This window comes from Dendrobates tinctorius, unplaced genomic scaffold, assembly GCF_039654945.1.
Source record: "Dendrobates tinctorius isolate UK_male_01 unplaced genomic scaffold, ASM3965494v1 ptg000038l, whole genome shotgun sequence".
NCBI classification, from domain to species: domain Eukaryota; kingdom Metazoa; phylum Chordata; class Amphibia; order Anura; family Dendrobatidae; genus Dendrobates; species Dendrobates tinctorius.
The window spans coordinates 5,564,280-5,582,632 of record NW_027361706.1 but is presented as its reverse complement, the minus strand read 5'-3'; the positions used below and the strand labels follow the sequence as shown (position 1 = coordinate 5,582,632).

General features: G+C 43.4%; 1 protein-coding gene across 7 annotated transcripts in view; it reads right to left on the bottom strand.

The window, feature by feature from the left end:
* The window catches only part of ERC2 (ELKS/RAB6-interacting/CAST family member 2), a 1,295,684-nt gene that overhangs the window by 1,112,787 nt on the left and 164,544 nt on the right, over window positions 1–18,353 (bottom strand). For all 7 annotated transcript variants that reach the window (XM_073574140.1, XM_073574143.1, XM_073574147.1 and 4 more), the window contains one exon: window positions 10,644–11,060. In XM_073574140.1, the coding sequence (XP_073430241.1) occupies window positions 10,644–11,060 (417 nt within the window). The remainder of the gene's footprint in view (window positions 1–10,643; window positions 11,061–18,353) is intronic.

Genomic DNA, 18,353 nt, shown 5'->3' with positions numbered 1-18,353 from the left:
ACCCACCTCCCAGCATGTTTCGTGTTCCAAGCAGGGAGCCACCAAGGGGTGCTATGCTACACTCCAAGCAGGGAACCGCCGAAGGTGCTTTGCTACACTACTTTGTGGTGTGGGGTGCAGGTGTTGGAGTGTGGTCAGGTGTCTCCACCTTACCTGGACAGTGGGGTACCACACCTCAGGAGGAGGTGCAGTACCTCTGGGGCGACTGAGCCTCAGGGGCACCACAAATGTGCAGTTTGTTTTATTTAAAACAAAATGCAGCTGAAGGACAAAGGTTTTTGGAAGCCATAAAACTCCTTTAAAGGGGTCGTTTCCATCAATCCTGGTGAAATGACTAAGGTCTTTAAGGAGACAACCCATTTCATCTACTGAGAACAGCAAATAAGGTACAAGAATAAGCAACATAGTTCAAAATGGGAACACATGAGTCCAGGATTCCAATAAGTTTAACCCCTTCCTGACATCCGACGTACTATCCCGTCCATGGGACCCGGGCCCCTATGCCCATGGACGGGATAGTACGTCTACCGCGATCAGCGGCGCCCACGTGGTGAGCGCCGCTGATCGCGGCCGAGTGTCAGCTGATTATCACAGCTGACACCCGGCACAATGTGTCAGGGGCGGTCACGGACCGCCCCCGACACGTTAACCCCTTGCACACCGCGATCAAACATGATACCGGGGGTACCGGGGGTTAAAGGGAAGCATCGGCAGGGAGGGGGCTCCCTCCGTGCTTCCCTGAGCCCCCCACGGCAGCGCAATGTGCAGCGCTTCTGTGGGGGGGCTCCTTTCCTGCAGGCCCCCGAATCCAAGATGGCGACGGGGGGCCTTCGGGGGCCTGCAGAAAGCTGGCTTCCTCAGTGCCTGCAAAGCGCAGGCATGAGGAAGCCTTGTGCACTGCATGACAGATCGCTGATCCGTCACAGTGATCTGTGATGTGACAGATCAGCGATCTGTCACAGGACAGTGATGTCCCACCTGGGACTATTTAATAAAGTTAAAAAAAAATTAAAGAAGTGTTAAAATAATTTTAAAAAAATCGCCAAATAAATTAGAAAAAAAAAAAAATATTCCCCCAAATAAATCCATTTTTTGGAAATAAAAAAAAAAAAAAACAATAAAAAGTACACATATTAGGTATCGCCGTGTCTGTAACGACCCGCCCTATAAAACTGTCCCATTAGTTAACCCCTTTAGCGAACCCCTTAAAAAATAAAAATAAAAAACGAAGCAAAAAGTAATGATTTATTATCATACCGCCAAACAAAAAGTGTAATAACGCGCGATCAAAAAGACGCATATAAATATCCATGGTACCACTGAAAACGTCATCTTGTCCCGCAAAAAACGAGCTGCCACAAAGCATCATCAGCGAAAAAGTAAAAAAGTTATAGCTCGCAGAATAAAGCGATGCAAAAATAATTATTTTTTATATAAAATAGTTTTCATAGCATAAAACCGGCAAAACATAAAAAAACGACCTAACTGAGGTATCGCTGTAACCGTACTGACCCGAAGAATAAAACCGCTTTATCAATTTTACCGCACGCAGAACGGTGTAAACGCACCCCCCCAAAAGAAATTCATGAAACGCTGGTTTTTGTTCATTCTGCGTCCCAAAAATAGGAATAAAAAGCGATCAAAAAATGTCACGTGCCCGAAAATGGTACCAATAAAAACGTCAACTTGTCCCGCAAAAAATAAGATCTCACATGACTCGGTGGGTCAAAATACGGAGAAATTATAGCTCTCAATATGTGGTGATGCAAAAACTATTTTTACAATAAAAAGCGTCTTTTATCGTGTGACAGCTGCCAAACATAAAAACCCGCTATAAATAGTAAATCAAACCCCCCGTTATCACCCCCTTAGTTAGGGAAAAATAATAAAATAAAAAAAATGTATTTATTTCCATTTTTCCATTAGGGTTAGGGTTAGGGCTAGGGTTAGGGCTAGGGTTAGGGCTAGGGTTAGGGCTAGGGCTAGGGCTAGGGTTAGGGCTAGGGCTAGGATTAGGGCTGAGATTAGGGTTAGGGGTGTGTTGGGGTTCGAGTTGGAGTTAGAATTGGGGGTTTCCACTGTTTGGGCACATCAGGGGCTCTCCAAATGCAACACGGCGTCTGATCTCAATTCCAGCCAATTCTGAGTTGAAAAAGTCAAATGGTGCTCCTTCCCTTCCAAGCTCTGCCATGCGCCCAAACAGTGTTTTACCGCCACATGTAGGGTATCAGCCTACTCAGGACAAATTGCAAAACAATTTTTGGGGTCCAATTTCTCCTGTTACCCTTAGGAAAATAAAAAATTGGGGGAAAAAATATCATTTTTGTGGAAAAAAAATGATTTTTTTTATTTTCACATCCGAGCGTTATAAACTTCTGTGAAGCACTTGGGGGTTCAAAGTGCTCACCACACATCTAGATAAGTTCCGTGGGGGGGTCTAGTGTCCAAAATGGGGTCACTTGTGGGGAGTTTCAATAGTTTAGGTACAGCAGGGGCTCTCCAAACGCACATGACACCCGCAGACCATTCCATCAAAGTCTGCATTCCAAAACGTCACTGCTTCCCTTCCGAGCCCCGACATGTGTCCATACAGTAGTTTTCTCCCACATATGGGGTGTCAGCGTACTCAGGACAAATTGGACAACAACTTTTGGGGTCCAATTTCTCCTGTTACCCTTGGGAAAATGAAAAAATTGGGGACTAATTGATCATGTTTGTGGAAAAAATACGATTTTTTTATTTTCATGCCCGGGCATTATAAACTTCTGTGAAGCCCTTGGGGGTTCAAAGTGCTCACATCACATCTAGATAAGTTCCTTAGGGGGTCTAGTTTTCAAAATGGGGTCATTTGTGGGGGGTTTCCACTGTTTAGGTACATTAGGGGCTCTCCAAAGGCAACATGACACCCGCAGACCATTCCATCAAAGTCTGCATTCCAAAATGTCACTACTTCCCTTCCGAGCCCCGACGTGTGCCCATATAGTAGTTTTCTCCCACATATGGGGTGTCAGCGTACTCAGGACAAATTGGACAACAACTTTTGGGGTCCAATTTCTCCTGTTACCCTTGGGAAAATGAAAAAATTGGGGACTAATTGATCATGTTTGTGGAAAAAATACGATTTTTTTATTTTCATGCCCGGGCATTATAAACTTCTGTGAAGCCCTTGGGGGTTCAAAGTGCTCACCACACATCTAGATAAGTTCCTTAGGGGGTCTAGTTTCCAAAATGTTGTCATTTGTGGGGGGTTTCCACTGTTTTGGTACATCAGGGGTTTTCCAATCGCGACATGATGTCCGATCTCAATTCCAGCCAAAACCGTCAAATGGCGCTGCTTCCCTTCCGAGCTCTGCCATGCACCCAAATAGTGGTTTAACCCCACATGTGGGGTGTCAGCGTACTCAGGACAAATTGCACAATAATTTTTAGGGTCCTGTTACCCTTGGGAAAATAAAAATTGGGGTGAAAAGATCATTTTTGTGGAAAAATGATATGATTTTTTAATTGTACCGCTGTACGTTATAAACTTCTGTAAAGCCCTTGTGGGTTCAAAGTTCTCACCACATATCTAGATAAGTTCCTTGGGGGGGTCTAGTTTCCAAAATGGGGTCACTTGTAGGGGGTTTCCACTGTTTAGGTACATCAGGGACTCTCCAAACGTGACATGGCGTCCGATCTGAATTCCAGCCAATTTTGCATTGAAAAAGTCAAACGGCGCTCCTTCCATTCTGAGCTCTGCCATGCACTGAAACAGTCGTCCCCCCCCACATATCAGGTATCAGCGTACTCAGGACAAATTGCACAATAACTTTTGCAGTCCAATTTCTCCTGTTACCGTTGGTAAAATAAAAAAAATTGAACCTGAAGTATTTTTTTTGTGAAAAAAAGTTAGATGCTCATTTTTTTTAAATATTCAAAAAAATTCCTGTGACGCACCTAAAGGGTTAATAAACTTCTTGAATGTGGTTTTTAGCACCTTAAGGGGTGCAGTTTTTAGAATGGTGTCACTTTTTGGTATTTTCTATCATATAGACCCCTCAAAGTGGCTTCAAATGTGATGTGTTCCTAAAAATAAAATGGTGTTGTAAAAATTAGAAATCGCTGGTCAACTTTTAACCCTTATAACGTCCTAACAAAAAAAAATTTTGGTTCCAAAATTGTGCTGATGTAAAGTAAACATGTGGGAAATGTTAGTTATCAAGTTTTTTGTGTGCCGTATCTCTGTGATTTAAGGGCATAAAAATTCAAAGTTGGAAAATTGCGAAATTTTCAAAATTTTCGCCAAATTTCCGTTTTTCTCACAAATAAACGCAAGTTATTTGAATGAAATTTTACCACTAACATGAAGTACAATATGTCACGAGAAAACAATGTCAGAATCACCGGAATCCATGGAAGCGTTCCAGAGTTATGACCTCATAAAGGTACAGTGGTCAGAATTGTAAAAATTGGCCCGGTCATGAACGTGCAAACCACCCTTGGGGGTGAAGGGGTTAATTAACACTGAGCTCAGAGTTTCATGTGACATTCACGTGGTATTGTGAAAATCTTAGTGAACTCAAAGTACAATTTCAGAATCATGCACCAACTTCAATAATATTGTCAAGATAAGTGTTCAATCTGTAACAAAATCACTAGACCATCTGACTTTTGGATTAATCCAAGTTGTAGCCCCCCCAATTTTTCATGATGAAGAACTGTATTATCTTTACAGAGCATTGTTTCTTAATCCTGTCTTCGGGGAACCCCAATACATAAAGAGTATGTCCCACCATCATAACTCATTAACTATCTGCAGCCTCTGTCAGTTCTACTGACAATAAATGGAATGGTGGTGCACATACCTAACCACATACCTACATTCAAAACCAGGACTGGGCCCATTCTTTGGATCTGAAGGTGTCTTGGCTGTGAGACCTAAATCGATCAGCAGTCTCTCACCTATTCCGTGGTAGGTGATAGTTTGTTAATCGTGGACCAACCTGGTAATATTGCATAGATGTTACATGTGTTCTCTCTGTGGCAAATCCTTGAGACATAACCTTGAGTTTCTTGAGACTTAAAAGGAACCTATCAGCATAGAATGACTATTCAAGCTAAGCACAGATGCACCCTTGGCATGGCCATACATTTGTTGTCCTTCCTACTTATTTACCCTCCATCTGCACATGCCCCTCTTCTTTGATTGACAGCTTTTGCTTTATAGAGCCAGAAAAGGACAAAAAGAAATCTAAAACAAGCAGATTGGAAGGTGTATTTAAATGTTTTGCCCTACCATGATGCACCGAATGCCTGTACTTAGTCTGAATAGTCCTTCTGTGCTGATAGACTCCCTTTAAATACTTATCTTATCAAATACAGCTCAAATTTGTGAGAATAGGAGATCTCTCCTCTCCTACTGCGCAACCTCCACTCCATAAACTCGCTCACCCTCGCAGGAATCTCAAACACCTCAATTTACAATCACTCTCTGAGTCTCTTCTCCCTCTTACAGACATAGCTTCCCTTCATGACACAGATGCTGCTGCCACTTTTTACAACACCACAATAACAGCAACACTTGATTCGGCTGCCCCCCTCACGCAGAGCAAAACTCGAACAATCAACAGGCAGCCCTGGCTGACCAGCCTGACCAAAGAACTGAGACGGGTTTCCAGGGCCGCTGAGCGGAGATGGAAGAGAACCCATTGTACTGAGCACTTCAATGCATACAAGCAGTCCCTTGTCAGCTTTAAGTCCACGCTCTCTGCCGCAAAACAAACTTACTTCGCATCTCTGATATCCTCCCTGTCTCACAACCCTAAACAGCTCTTCAACACTTTCAATTCTCTACTCCGTCCCACAACACCTCCTCCACCTCCTCTCATTTCTGCTGAAGACTTTGCCTCCTTCTTTAAGCAGAAGATCGACACGATCAGACAAAACTTTGGCCCGCAGCCCCCAATGCCCCTCTTAGCCGCTCAGCCCTGTTCTGCAAAAGCCAGCTTCTCCACCATGACAGAAGATCAGCTCTCCACCCTTCTGTCAAGATCACACCTCACCACTTGTGCTCTCGACCCACTCCCGTCTCACCTCATCCCTAACTTGGCCTCAGTCCTCATCCCATCTCTAACACACCTTTTCAACCTTTCACTTACAAATGGTGTCTTTCCCTCATCCTTCAAACATGCCTCAATCACACCCATCCTCAAAAAGCCCTCCCTTGATCAATCGTCTGTGTCTAACTATTGCCCAATATCTCTGGAACAGCATGTATATCTTGAACTGTCCTCCCACCTCTCCTCCTGTTCCCTCTTTGACCGGTTACAATCTGGATTCCGACCGCATCACTCAACTGAAACTGCCCTAACTAAAGTCACTAACGACTTACTAACCGCCAAGAGCAAACGACACAACTCTGTCCTCCTTCTCCTGGACCTGTCCTCTGCCTTTAACACCGTAAACCATTCCCTCCTTCTACAGACTCTCATCTCTTGGCATCACAGACCTGGCCCTATCCTGGATCTCATCATACCTAACAGACCAAACATTTAGTGTCTCCCTCTCACACACCACCTCCTCACCTCGCCCCCTGTCTGTCGGTGTTCCCCAAGGCTCTGTCCTAGGACCCCTACTATTCTCCATCTATACCTTCGGCTTGAGACAGCTCATAGAATCCCATGGTTTGCAGTATCACCTCTATGCCGATGACACGCAGATCTACCTATCTGGACCCGACCTCGCCTCCTTACTGACTGAAATCCCACAATGTCTGTCTGTTATCTCAGCCTTCTTCTCTGCTCGCTTTCTCAAACTGAACATGGACAAAACAGAATTCATCATCTTTCCCCCATCTCACTCTACCTCTCCACCAAACCTATCCATCAATGTCAACGGCTGCTCTCTTTCCCCAGTCCCGCACGCTCAGTGCCTTGGGGTGATCCTCGACTCTGCGCTCTCTTTCTAACCACATATACAAGCCCTCGCTTCCTCCTGCCGCCTCAAACTCAAAAATATTTCCCGGATCCGCTCATTCCTCAACCACCTACTCTCTGGCCTCCCCTCTAGCAGTCTGGCTCTGCTCCAGTCTATCCTACACTCTGCTGCCCGACTAATCCACCTGTCTCCTCGCTATTCCCCAGCCTCCCCCCTATGCCAGGCCCTTCACTGGCTTCCTATTGCCCAGAGGCTACAATTCAAAACCCTAACCATGACATACAAAGCCATCCACAACCTGTCTCCTCCATACATCTGTGACATGGTCTCTAGGTACCTACCCGCACGCAACCTTCGATCATCTCAAGATCTCCTTCTCTACTCCCCCCTTATCTCTTCTTCCCACAACCGCATACAAGACTTCTCCCGTGCTTCCCCCATACTCTGGAACTCCCTGCCACAACACATCAGACTCTCTCCATCAACGGAAACCTTCAAGAAGAACCTGAAGACCCATCTGTTCTGACAAGCCTACAGCCTGCAATGATCCTCAGTCTACTGAACCACAGCAAGACCTGCTCTACCCTCTCCTACTGTATCCTCATCCATCCCTGTAGACTGTGAGCCCTCGCAGGCAGGGTCCCATCTCCTTATGTACTTGTGTGTCCCTTGTCTTACACATGTTTATTATACTTGTCTATATTTCCCCTTTTCACATGTAAAGTGCCATGGAATAAATGGCGCTATATGCCTACAATGGTGTCCTTTCCAAAAAATATGACATAGTTGTCATGGGAGATTTCAACTATACAGACATTTGTTGGGAATCTCTCTCAGGGAAAACTAACAGGTCAAGGAAATTCTTATCCTCTCTTGCTGACAACTTTATCTTCCAAAAGGTAAGGGAGAAAACAAGGGGAACTGCTACCTTGGATCTAATCCTTATAAACAGGGAGGAAATGGTTGAGGAGGTAAAAGTGGCTGGGACCCTAGGAGGTAGCGACCATGCTATTTTAGAATTTTGGATAACTAGAGGCGAAAGACCTGTGAAGACTCAGACGTCAAGGTTAGATTTCAGAAAGGCAGATTTTAAGGGATTCAGAAAGAGAATTGGAGGGATCCAATGGCTGGATATCCTTAAAGACAAAAATGTCCAGGAAGGATGGGAAATCTTGAAAAATGAAATTCTCAAAGCACAGTTGTTAACAATTCCGAAAAGAGGGAAGAATAGGAAGCATTTAAGGAAGCCAGGATGGATGAACACAGAACTTAAGCACATGCTAAAAAGGAAGAAAAAAATGTTTATAAAATGGAAAGAGGGAGGCATATCTAAAGAAGAATATAATGCTGTCTGCAGAACCTGCAGGGCACAAATCAGATTATCCAAAGCTGAAAATGAATTGAGGCTTGCAAGAGATGTCAAAAGCAATAATAAAGGATTTTGGGGATATGTCAAAAGTAAAAGAAAAGTCAAAGATGCTATAGGATTTTTACAGGATGAAAATGATGAAATGGTAAGACAGGATGTTGAGAAGGCTGAACTTTTAAATTCCTATTTTGCATCTGTTTTCTCTCAGAAAGGAAATGTAACATCAACTGTTATTCACTGTCCTATTAAGGGAATAGAAGAATCCAGGATATCTATAAACAGAAAGATAGTGAGGAAACACTTAGCTAACCTAAATGAATTCAAGTCTCCAGGTCCAGATGAATTACACCCCAGAGTACTGAAGGAGATAGCAGAAGAAATTTTTGAACCCCTCTCCATAATCTTTGAAAATTCTTGGAGAACAGGAGAAGTGCCAGAAGACTGGAGAAGAGCAAATGTTGTTCCTATCTTCAAAAAGGGGAAGAAGGTGGACCCAGGCAACTATAGGCCGGTGAGTCTGACTTCTATACCAGGAAAGATCTTTGAACAAATTATTAAACAACATGTATGTCAATACCTGGATAAGAATGAAGTGATTGAACAGAGTCAGCATGGGTTTGTAACTAATAAGTCATGTCAGACTAACTTAATTTCCTTCTATGACGGTATCACTGATTGGGTGGATCAAGGAAATGCTGTAGATATAGTATATCTTGACTTCAGCAAAGCATTTGACAAAGTCTCTCATACAATCCTTATTGAAAAAATGACTAAGTATGGAATGGACAAGGCAACTGTTAGGTGGATTCATAACTGGCTTAGTGATCGGACCCAAAGAGTGGTCGTAAATGGCTGCACATCCAGTTGGAAGAATGTCTCAAGTGGGGTACCACAGGGCTCTGTCCTGGGCCCTGTATTGTTCAACATCTTTATCAACGATTTAGATGAAGGAATTGAGGGTAAACTGATTAAATTTGCTGATGACACAAAGCTAGGAGGGATAGCTAATACTAGAGAAGAGAGAGAGAGGATTCCAAAAGATTTAAATAAACTGGAGCAGTGGGCAGCAACTAACAGAATGGTTTTTAACAGGGAGAAATGCAAAGTACTACATCTGGGCAATAAAAATGAAAAAAGCATATATAGAATGGGAGGAATAGGGCTAAGTGACAGCACATGTGAAAAAGACTTGGGTATACTAATAGATCACAGACTGAATATGAGTCAACAGTGTGATGCAGCAGCAAAAAAGGCAAATGCAATTCTAGGATGTATTAACAGAAGCATACAGTCTAGAACACGTGAAGTCATTATTTCCCTCTACTCCTCTTTGGTCAGACCTCATCTGGAATATTGTGTCCAGTTTTGGGCACCACATTTTAAAAAAGACATCAACAAATTGGAGCAAGTTCAGAAAAGAGCGACCAGAATGGTGACCGGTCTGCAAACCCTGTCTTATGAGGAAAGGTTGCAGGATTTGGGAATGTTTAGTTTGCAAAAGAGAAGACTGAGAGGAGACTTAATAGCTGTCTACAAATATCTAAAGGGCTGTCACATTGTAGATGGATCAACTTTATTCTCATTTGCACAAGGAAAGACTAGAAGCAATGGGATGAAATTGAATGGGAGGAGACACAGATTAGATATTAGAAAAAACTTTTTGACAGTTAGAGTGATCAATGAGTGGAACAGGCTGCCACGAGAAGTGGTGAGTTCTCCTTCAATGGAAGTCTTCAAACAGAGGCTGGACAGACATCTTACTGGGATGATTTAGCAAATCCTGCTTTGAGCAGGGGGTTGGACCAGATGGCCCAGGAGGTCTCTTCCAACTCTACGATTCTATGATTCTATGATTCTATATAAATGCATAATAATAATAATAATCTCTACAAAGCAGCTCTTTGCTCTGGATCATAGTGTTGGGATCTTCAAGGGTTTGTTCGGTCACAACAAATTGATGACTTATCTATAGAATAGGTCATCAAAATCAGATTGGTGGAGGCCCAACACCCGGCACTCCCAACGATCACTTGTTATTTGATCTGGTAAATTCAGGATAATAGAAATCGCTCTGTAGTACCTGGCAGCGACTGCTACAAATTGAATGGAGCTGTGCTTTGCAGTTCCATTCCATGTTTTTACATCCACTGGAACAAATAACAGCTTATCAGTGAGCATGTGAAGTATGGGATCCCCATTGAAGCAATATCGATGACCTATCCCATAGGTGATTCAATTTGTTGTCACCAGACAGATGACTTATTTAAGTTTTGTTCCCCTTCTACAATATCCACATGCCCCAATTTCTCTTGAAAACCTTGGAAAACACTGATAGAGGAAAATAAAACAGTTTGCTTACCTCTCTTAGATGAATATTTTCTTTATCCCTTTGATCCAGAAGCACTTCTAAATGGTTAAGCTGGGACTCTGCCTCTAACATTCTTCTTGTTTTCTCATTTTCTTCTTCCATTCCCTTTGAAGGCAATCCTTTACTTTGAAGCATCTCAAGAAGCTTTTTGATGGACTCATCACGGGCACTTAGTGTCTGTTTTTGTGTTTCTATCCTTAGTTCCATTTCTTCTAACGTTTTTCTAAGAAGGAAAAGTTCTTTGGCCTGCCGGTCATGCTCTGCTTGAAGCCTTCGGAAATTCTCCTCCGTAAGTTCAATTGTGAAATGCTCAGCCCCTCGGTTTCCACTTTCTTGTTGAAGAAGATGGTTAAGGTCCCTTTGAGTCCGCAGTTCATCTTGAAGGGCTTGGATGGTCAACTGCAAGTGCTAGAACACAAATAGAAAGATCATATAAGTGGTGTATTGAAAGGCGCCACCACTGAGCGGCAAAAACTACAATTCTAACTGAAACTCTATAAAACTCTTGCTATATACTAGCAATCTAGAGAAATATTACCAACTACTCATAATCTAAAACACCCATAGTAAAAACTAACACTAATAAAAGACATTAATTCATTTTTGGTGCTCTGTGACTGCAATGTGAGCTCAAAGTTTCTAGACATAATTTGTAAAAGAAAAAACACACAAAACATTTAAGCACCATTAGAACTAGTTAACATGGGACACACATTTAAAATTTTTTTAAGCGCCAGGAACAATACTTTGCAAAATTAAAATGCCTTTGTGCCTTTTGTAAATTTAAAATTTTTTTCCCCAAAAAAATAGTGCCATTGTTGCTTATCTAATATGCTTAAACACACTGATGTCTGCAGAAACCGCTGACTAGAGAAAAGAAGGGCTTCCTGATTCTTGTGCGACAGGTGGTCATCAATTCAAAGAAAAGATGCACCAAATTTAGAAAACTTACAGTACAAAGAACAGCCACAAAACTGATAAGGGTAATGGAGGATATTAGTTAGGAGTTGGGATGAGCGGACCCATGGAAGTTCGGGCTTGGTGAGTTGGGCCGAACTTGAGAAAATAATGTGGTTTGGGTACCAATACTTGACCCAGGCCTCGAACTCCATGCTGTAAAATGGCCATAAAATGGCCGTGGTAAGGGCTAGGTGGCTGAAAATGGACACAAAATGAAAGTATGAGCTCTTCAATTGCCATGAAATCAAATGTGGATAGGAAAATGACTTAAAATAGCATTGAATGAAGAAAAAATATAATCTTGGACCAGGAGGCGGAGGTTCAGGTAGAGGAGTGAAGCAGTGACTTGGGTGTGTATTTTACTGTACTTGTTAATAAACAAATGAAAAAAAAGGATGTGGGGTCCCCCCTATTTTTTTATAACCAGCCAAGGGAAAGCATACAGCTGCGAGCTGGTCTTATTATGCTGGGAAGGGGCCAATATCCATGCACCTTTACAGCTTACTAATATCAGCTCACAGCTGTCTGCTTTGCCTTTTCTGGTTATTTAAAAATGGGGGATCCTTAAAAAACAATGACACGGGGACAGCTGCAGGTTGATATCATTAGGCTGGGAAAATCCATAGATATTGGCCGCTTCTCAGCATAATAAGACCAGCCATGAGCCACCTCAGAAATGACAAATCCATTAGATGCTCCAATTCTAGCACTTAGCCTCTAGTCTTCCCAATTGACCTGGTGCTGTGGAAAATGGGGTAATGTCCAGGGGTTAGTAATGGAGAGGTGTTTATCAGACTCCCCATTACTAAACCTGTAGTCAAAAGAAATAAACACACACAGAAATGTTCTTAATTTATAAAAAAAATCTCTCCCCTGCAAGATTCCTCTTTAACCCATTTATTACAAAAAAAAAAATCCACAGGGGTCTGCCACAATCCAAATGGAAGTATCATAGGGGTTGGCCACAATCCAAATTGAGTTCCCTCAATGATCCCGTTCTTCATCATCCAGTCTATGAAGCCCCGTTCAGAGAACGAAGCTTCATACAATGGAGCAGCAGTTACTGCCGGTTCTTATGTTGTACTCCGTGAGACCAGGCCGCTGTGAACAGAGGCGACATCAGTAATGTTACCTCCGTTCACAGCAGACGGTTCTCATGAGGGCAGTGCAAGTGCCGGACTGATAAGAGATAATTTCGCCATTCTTTAAACGTCCGCCACTCGCACTTCCCTCATGAGAATTGGCCACTGTGAGCAGAGGACTTTAAGGTTACCTGAGTTCACAGGCACTGGGTCTCCTGGCAGCTATGAGATCCATAAATCTTAAAGGAGCTTTTTAAGGGCATCTTTAAGGTTACTGGAGTCCCAGCTGCTTGGACTCCTGGAGGCTGTGAACTAAAGTTACCAGAGTTCACAGCCTCCAGGTGTTCTAGTAGCTGGGAACTCCAGTAAACTTGAAGTCTCTCTTAAAGTCTAAGGTTTCTGGGTCTCAAAACTGATAGGAGTCCTGATGGGTGTGAACTCATGTAGTCTAAAGGTTATTCACCGCTCATCAGTCCAGCACTCACTCTACCCTCATGAGACTCAGCCTCTATGAACTGATGTGACTTCAGTAAGGTTACCTCAGTTCACAGCATCCAGTTCCCACGAGGGCAGCACGAGTTCCAGCATAATGACGAGCGGTGACGTCACCGCTTATCAGTGAACTGTGAATTGAGGTTACTGAGGTAACCTTACTTATATACTCTCAGTTCACAGGGTCTGGGTCTTGCGGAGTACAGCATCAGACCCGGCAGTGGCTGCTGCAAAAGTCAATAGAGCTGTGTTCTCTAAATGGGGCTCCATAGACTGCACGAGAAAGACAGGCATCGTCGTAGGATCTCCATCTGGATTGTGGCGAACCCTTGTGGATTTTTTCTTTTTTGTAATAAATGGGTAAAAGAAGGAACTTATAGGGGAGTGATTTTTACAAATAAAAAACTTTTGAATCTGTGTTTCTTTCTTTTGACTACAGGGTTAGTAATGGGGTGTCTGACAGACACTTTTCCATTACTAAACCCTGGGCTTGATGTGACCATGGCAATCAGGAAGAGCCAAGGCTAAATGCCAGAACTGACGCATTTAATGGATGCTCAATTTCTGGGGCAGCTGAGGAATGGTCAGCCCGAAGCTTTCTGCTTAGCCATTGCTGGTTATTAAAAAAGGGGGGGGGAACCCAAAATTTTTTTTCGGGTGTCCCCCATTTTTAATAAGCACCAAAGGCAATGAAGACAGCTGCGGACTGATATTAGTAGGCTGGGAAGATACATGGATATTGTTCCCTTCTCAGCATAATAAAACCAGCTCACAGTTGCCTATATTCCATTGGCTGGTTATAAAAATAGTGGGGGACCACACATTTTTTTTACTATTTATTTCACAACGTCAGGCTGGGTCATGTGTTGCGCTGGCTAATCACAGCCATGCCAATAGTTGGCATGGCTGTGATGGGGCCGGAAATGCTCACAACCTTAAAACTTGTTGATTGGCTGTGTTGCAGCCTTTCTACACGCTTTATTAGTCTGCCGAAAAGTAACACGGACATACAGTAAGATGTTTTCAAGAGCTAGCCATGGTTTTCACAGATAGCACTAGTACCTATGATATTCTATGGAGTGAAGAAAAAGGATCCAGCTCCAGAAATCTCATAAAACAAATGTATATTGAAAATTCCTAAAATCCATTAGAACAGCACAGTAGCCACTAACCCTATAGGGCTTAGTTCACACTGGCAGACGCATTTCAGACCCCAAGGTCTTTAATCATTGCATGAGCAGCTGAATTCTTTTTTCTTCACTCGACTGGTATTAATGCTGCACTGCCGACATGTCCGTTCCTCGGATCCCTGGCCTCAGTTGAGTGAGCTTACTTTTTTCCTTATTCTAGCTATGATAGTCATGTGAACATGTCATTTTCTTTGCTTGGATCGAGTGGTCCGCTGAAAAAAAAAAAAATCTAGGACAGGTCTGATTTTGGTCCAAGTGTCGGATCAAAATCGGCAATGCAAGTCTATGGGTCAGAAGAGCACTTGAATGACATCCATGTGCGGTCTGATTTTCACTGACAAAATAAAGAAGGTTCAGAAACTTCTTTTTCTCTCCCCGTACAAGAGAAACTGTCGCCACTCTGATCAAATTCTGTACAGAATAATTGGCCTGTTCTTTGATGTGGACAAAAAGGAGGGGACATGATTAAACTGCTCAAGTATATTAATGGACCATAAACAATATTGTTATAAAGCTTGAAAGACAAAAGTGCAGTCACTCATATTGTTAAAAAGCTTGAAAGACAAAAGTGCAGTCACTCAATCAACACCCGGGATCAGGAGGAAAAAAAAATGCTTATTTTAAGGCAAGTACATGCATTATGGATATACAGGTGAATCTCACAAAATTAGAATATCATCAAAAAGTTAATTTCAGTTCTTCAATACAAAAAGTGAAACTCCTATATTATATAGAGTCATTACACACAGAGTGATCTGTTGTGAGTTCATTTTTCCCTTCACCATTGAGGTCTGATGAACTCCCTCCTCTAGTGAAGGAAGGTAGTGAGACTGATTACCAAACACCTGGGCAGCTAGATGATGACTGGGTGGCTGGAATTTAGGACTGGATATAAGGCTGCCGACGCCCTTCTTCCTGGCTGGTGATTTTCCTGCTGGATTCTTGGAGACCAGTCTGAATGCTGCATCTCAAAGCTAAGTTTTTCTGCTCTGCTTTGTACTCTTCAGTTTTGTTTTTGTTTTGCCTTGTTTTTTGGGAGTTCTGCCATCCCCGGCCGGGGTGAGCTGAATTCCATTTTTGTCTCTGATCTGTTGATATTTTGCTCTGTCTTCAGAATATACCTGAGTGCTGATATAGTCTTTTGAAGCCTAGCGACTTCAGGGCCTGTTTTTCCTATCAGTCGGTTGGCTCATTTTTCTGTTATGATGAGTCACCGAAGGAGGAAAAAACAAAATACCAGCTAAGTCCAGAAAAACCAGAGAGGTTGGCAGCTATCGGAATGCAGACCCCTGAACCTATCCACAACAACTAGCAGTAGCCGTGGGGGGTTCCTACGGTGCCCTAGACCCCTCGATCACAGCCGGAGAACTATATAGCCTAAAGACAGAAATGGGAAAAACTAAACTGCCCCAGAGCAGACCCCAAAGCAATAGGCAGCCCCCAACATATAATGACGGTGAAGCAAGATGAAAACACTAACACAGATAGAAAGATAGGTTGAGAAAATGATGGGGCCCAAGCTAACTACATAGGACAGGATAGGAAAGCTGCTGTCTGCCATCCGCAAAAACCCTATCAAAATGAGCCAACCGACTGATAGGAAAAACAGGCCCTGAAGTCGCTAGGCTTCAAAAGACTATATCAGCACTCAGGTATATTCTGAAGACAGAGCAAAATATCAACAGATCAGAGACAGAAATGGAATTCAGCTCACCCCCGGCCGGGGATGGCAGAACTCCCAAAAAACAAGGCAAAACAAAAACAAAACTGAAGAGTACAAAGCAGAGCAGAAAAACTTAGCTTTGAGATGCAGGAATCAGACTGGTCTCCAAGAATCCAGCGGGAAAATCACCAGCCAGAAAGAAGGGCGTCGGCAGCCTTATATCCAGTCCTAAACTCCAGCCACCCAGTCATCATCTAGCTGCCCAGGTATTTGGTAATCAGTCTCACTACCTTCCTTCACTAGAGGAGGGAGTTCATCAGACCTCACTGGTGAAGGGAAAAATGAACTCACAACAGTGATCTATTTCACGTGTTTATTTCTGTTAATGTTGATGATTATGGCTTACAGCCAATGAAAACCCAAAAGTCATTATCTCAGTAAATTAGAATACTTTATAACACAAGCTTGAAAAAAGGATTTTAAAATCGGAAATGTTGGCCTACTGAAATTTATATTGAGTAAATGCACTCAACACTTGGCCGGGGCTCCTTTTGCATCAATTACTGCATCAATGTGGCATGGCATGGAGGCGATCAGCCTGTTGCACTGCCGAGGTGTTACGGAAGTCCAGGTTGCTTTGATAGCAGCCTTCAGCTTGTCTGCATTGTGGGTCTGGTGTCTCTCATCTTCCTCTGTTATGATTGGGTCACCGAGGAGGAAAGCAAGACCAAGCTAAGCCACAGAAAACCAGAGAGGTTGGTAACTAAGCGGATTGCAGACCCCTGATCCTATCCACACAACTAGCAGTAGCCGTGGAGCGTACCTACAATGATCCTGGACGCCTCGACACAGCCGGAGAACTAAATAAGCCTAAAGCAAGAAAGGGGAAATCTAAACTGCCCCAGAGCAGACCCCAAAGGAATAGATAGCCCCCAAATATATATTGTCGGTGAGACAAGATGAAAACACAAACGCAGGTAGGCAAATAGACTGAGCAAACGATGAGGCCCACACTAACTAGAAAGGACAGGAAAGGAAAGAGTCTGTCTGCAATCATGCAAAAAACCCTGCAAAAAATGCCCAACACGTCTGATAGAAAAATACTGAAGTCACTAGACTTCACCCACTATATCAGCACTCTGGTAAATTCTGAAAGCAGAGCAAAAAGAAGCCAATCTAATAAGGGACAAAAACAAACTGGCACAAACAGTAACATAAGGATGGAAAATCAGCACAGCCCCAGGCGGGGCTGAATGACCACACAAAACAGGAATAGACAAAACCAAATCAAATGTGAACAATAGCAAAAGAACACTTAGCTTGAGCATGCAGGGACCGAGCTGGAAACTAAGTCCTCAGGAGGCAGGAAAATTCACCAGCAGGGATAGAGGGAGTCGGCTGTCTTAAATCCTGTCAGAAACTCCAGATCTCCAGTCATCCTCCTCATTATCAGGTGGCCGGTCTCTGTTAATTAGATCAGCTCCATTACCTCCAGTAACCACCAGAGGGAGCCCGGAAAGAGAACTCACGACCCCTCTATCAATATAACCAGCTCCACTACCTTCACTAGTAACCAGAGGTAGGCCAGAAAGCGAATTCACAACATTCCTCTTTACAATACTCCATAGATTCTCTATGGGGTTAAGGTCACGTGAGTTTGCTGGCCAATCAAGCACAGTGATACTGTTGTTTGTAAACCAGGTATTGATACTTTTGGCAGTGTCAACAGGTGCCAAGTCCTGCTGGAGATTGGCATTTCTATCTCCAAAAAGCTTATCAGCAGAGGGAAGCATGAAGTGCTCTAAAATTTCCTGGTAGATGGCCGTGCTGACTTTGGTCTTGATAAAACACAGGGGAGCTATACCAGCAGATGACATGACTCCCCAAACCATCACTGATTGTGGAAACGTCACACTAGACCTCAAGCAGCTGTAGCAGAGTGTATCTTTTGAGAATCCACCGGTACACAGGAGAGAACTTCACTGAGCAAGTTATCTTGAGTAAATGTGGCGCCCCTGAGGGTCCGGTCGCTACTGAGGTACTGCACCTCATCCAGAGGTGTGGTATCCCACCCTCAGGTAAGGAGGGATCACCACCCAGGACTCCTAACACTGCACTCAAGACACACACTAACTAGTCAGGGTATCTGGGTGTACCCTTCGGGAGGATGGCCTCATCCAAGACTGGCTAGGAAAGGGTGTTGGGGAGTTAGTGTGGAAGGAAGGTAGAGTGGGAGGAGCTTAGGTAGTGGAGTGATAGTTGGGCATCCAGAGTGAGAAAGGTGATAGTTGGTGGGAGGAGCTAGTTCTGAGGT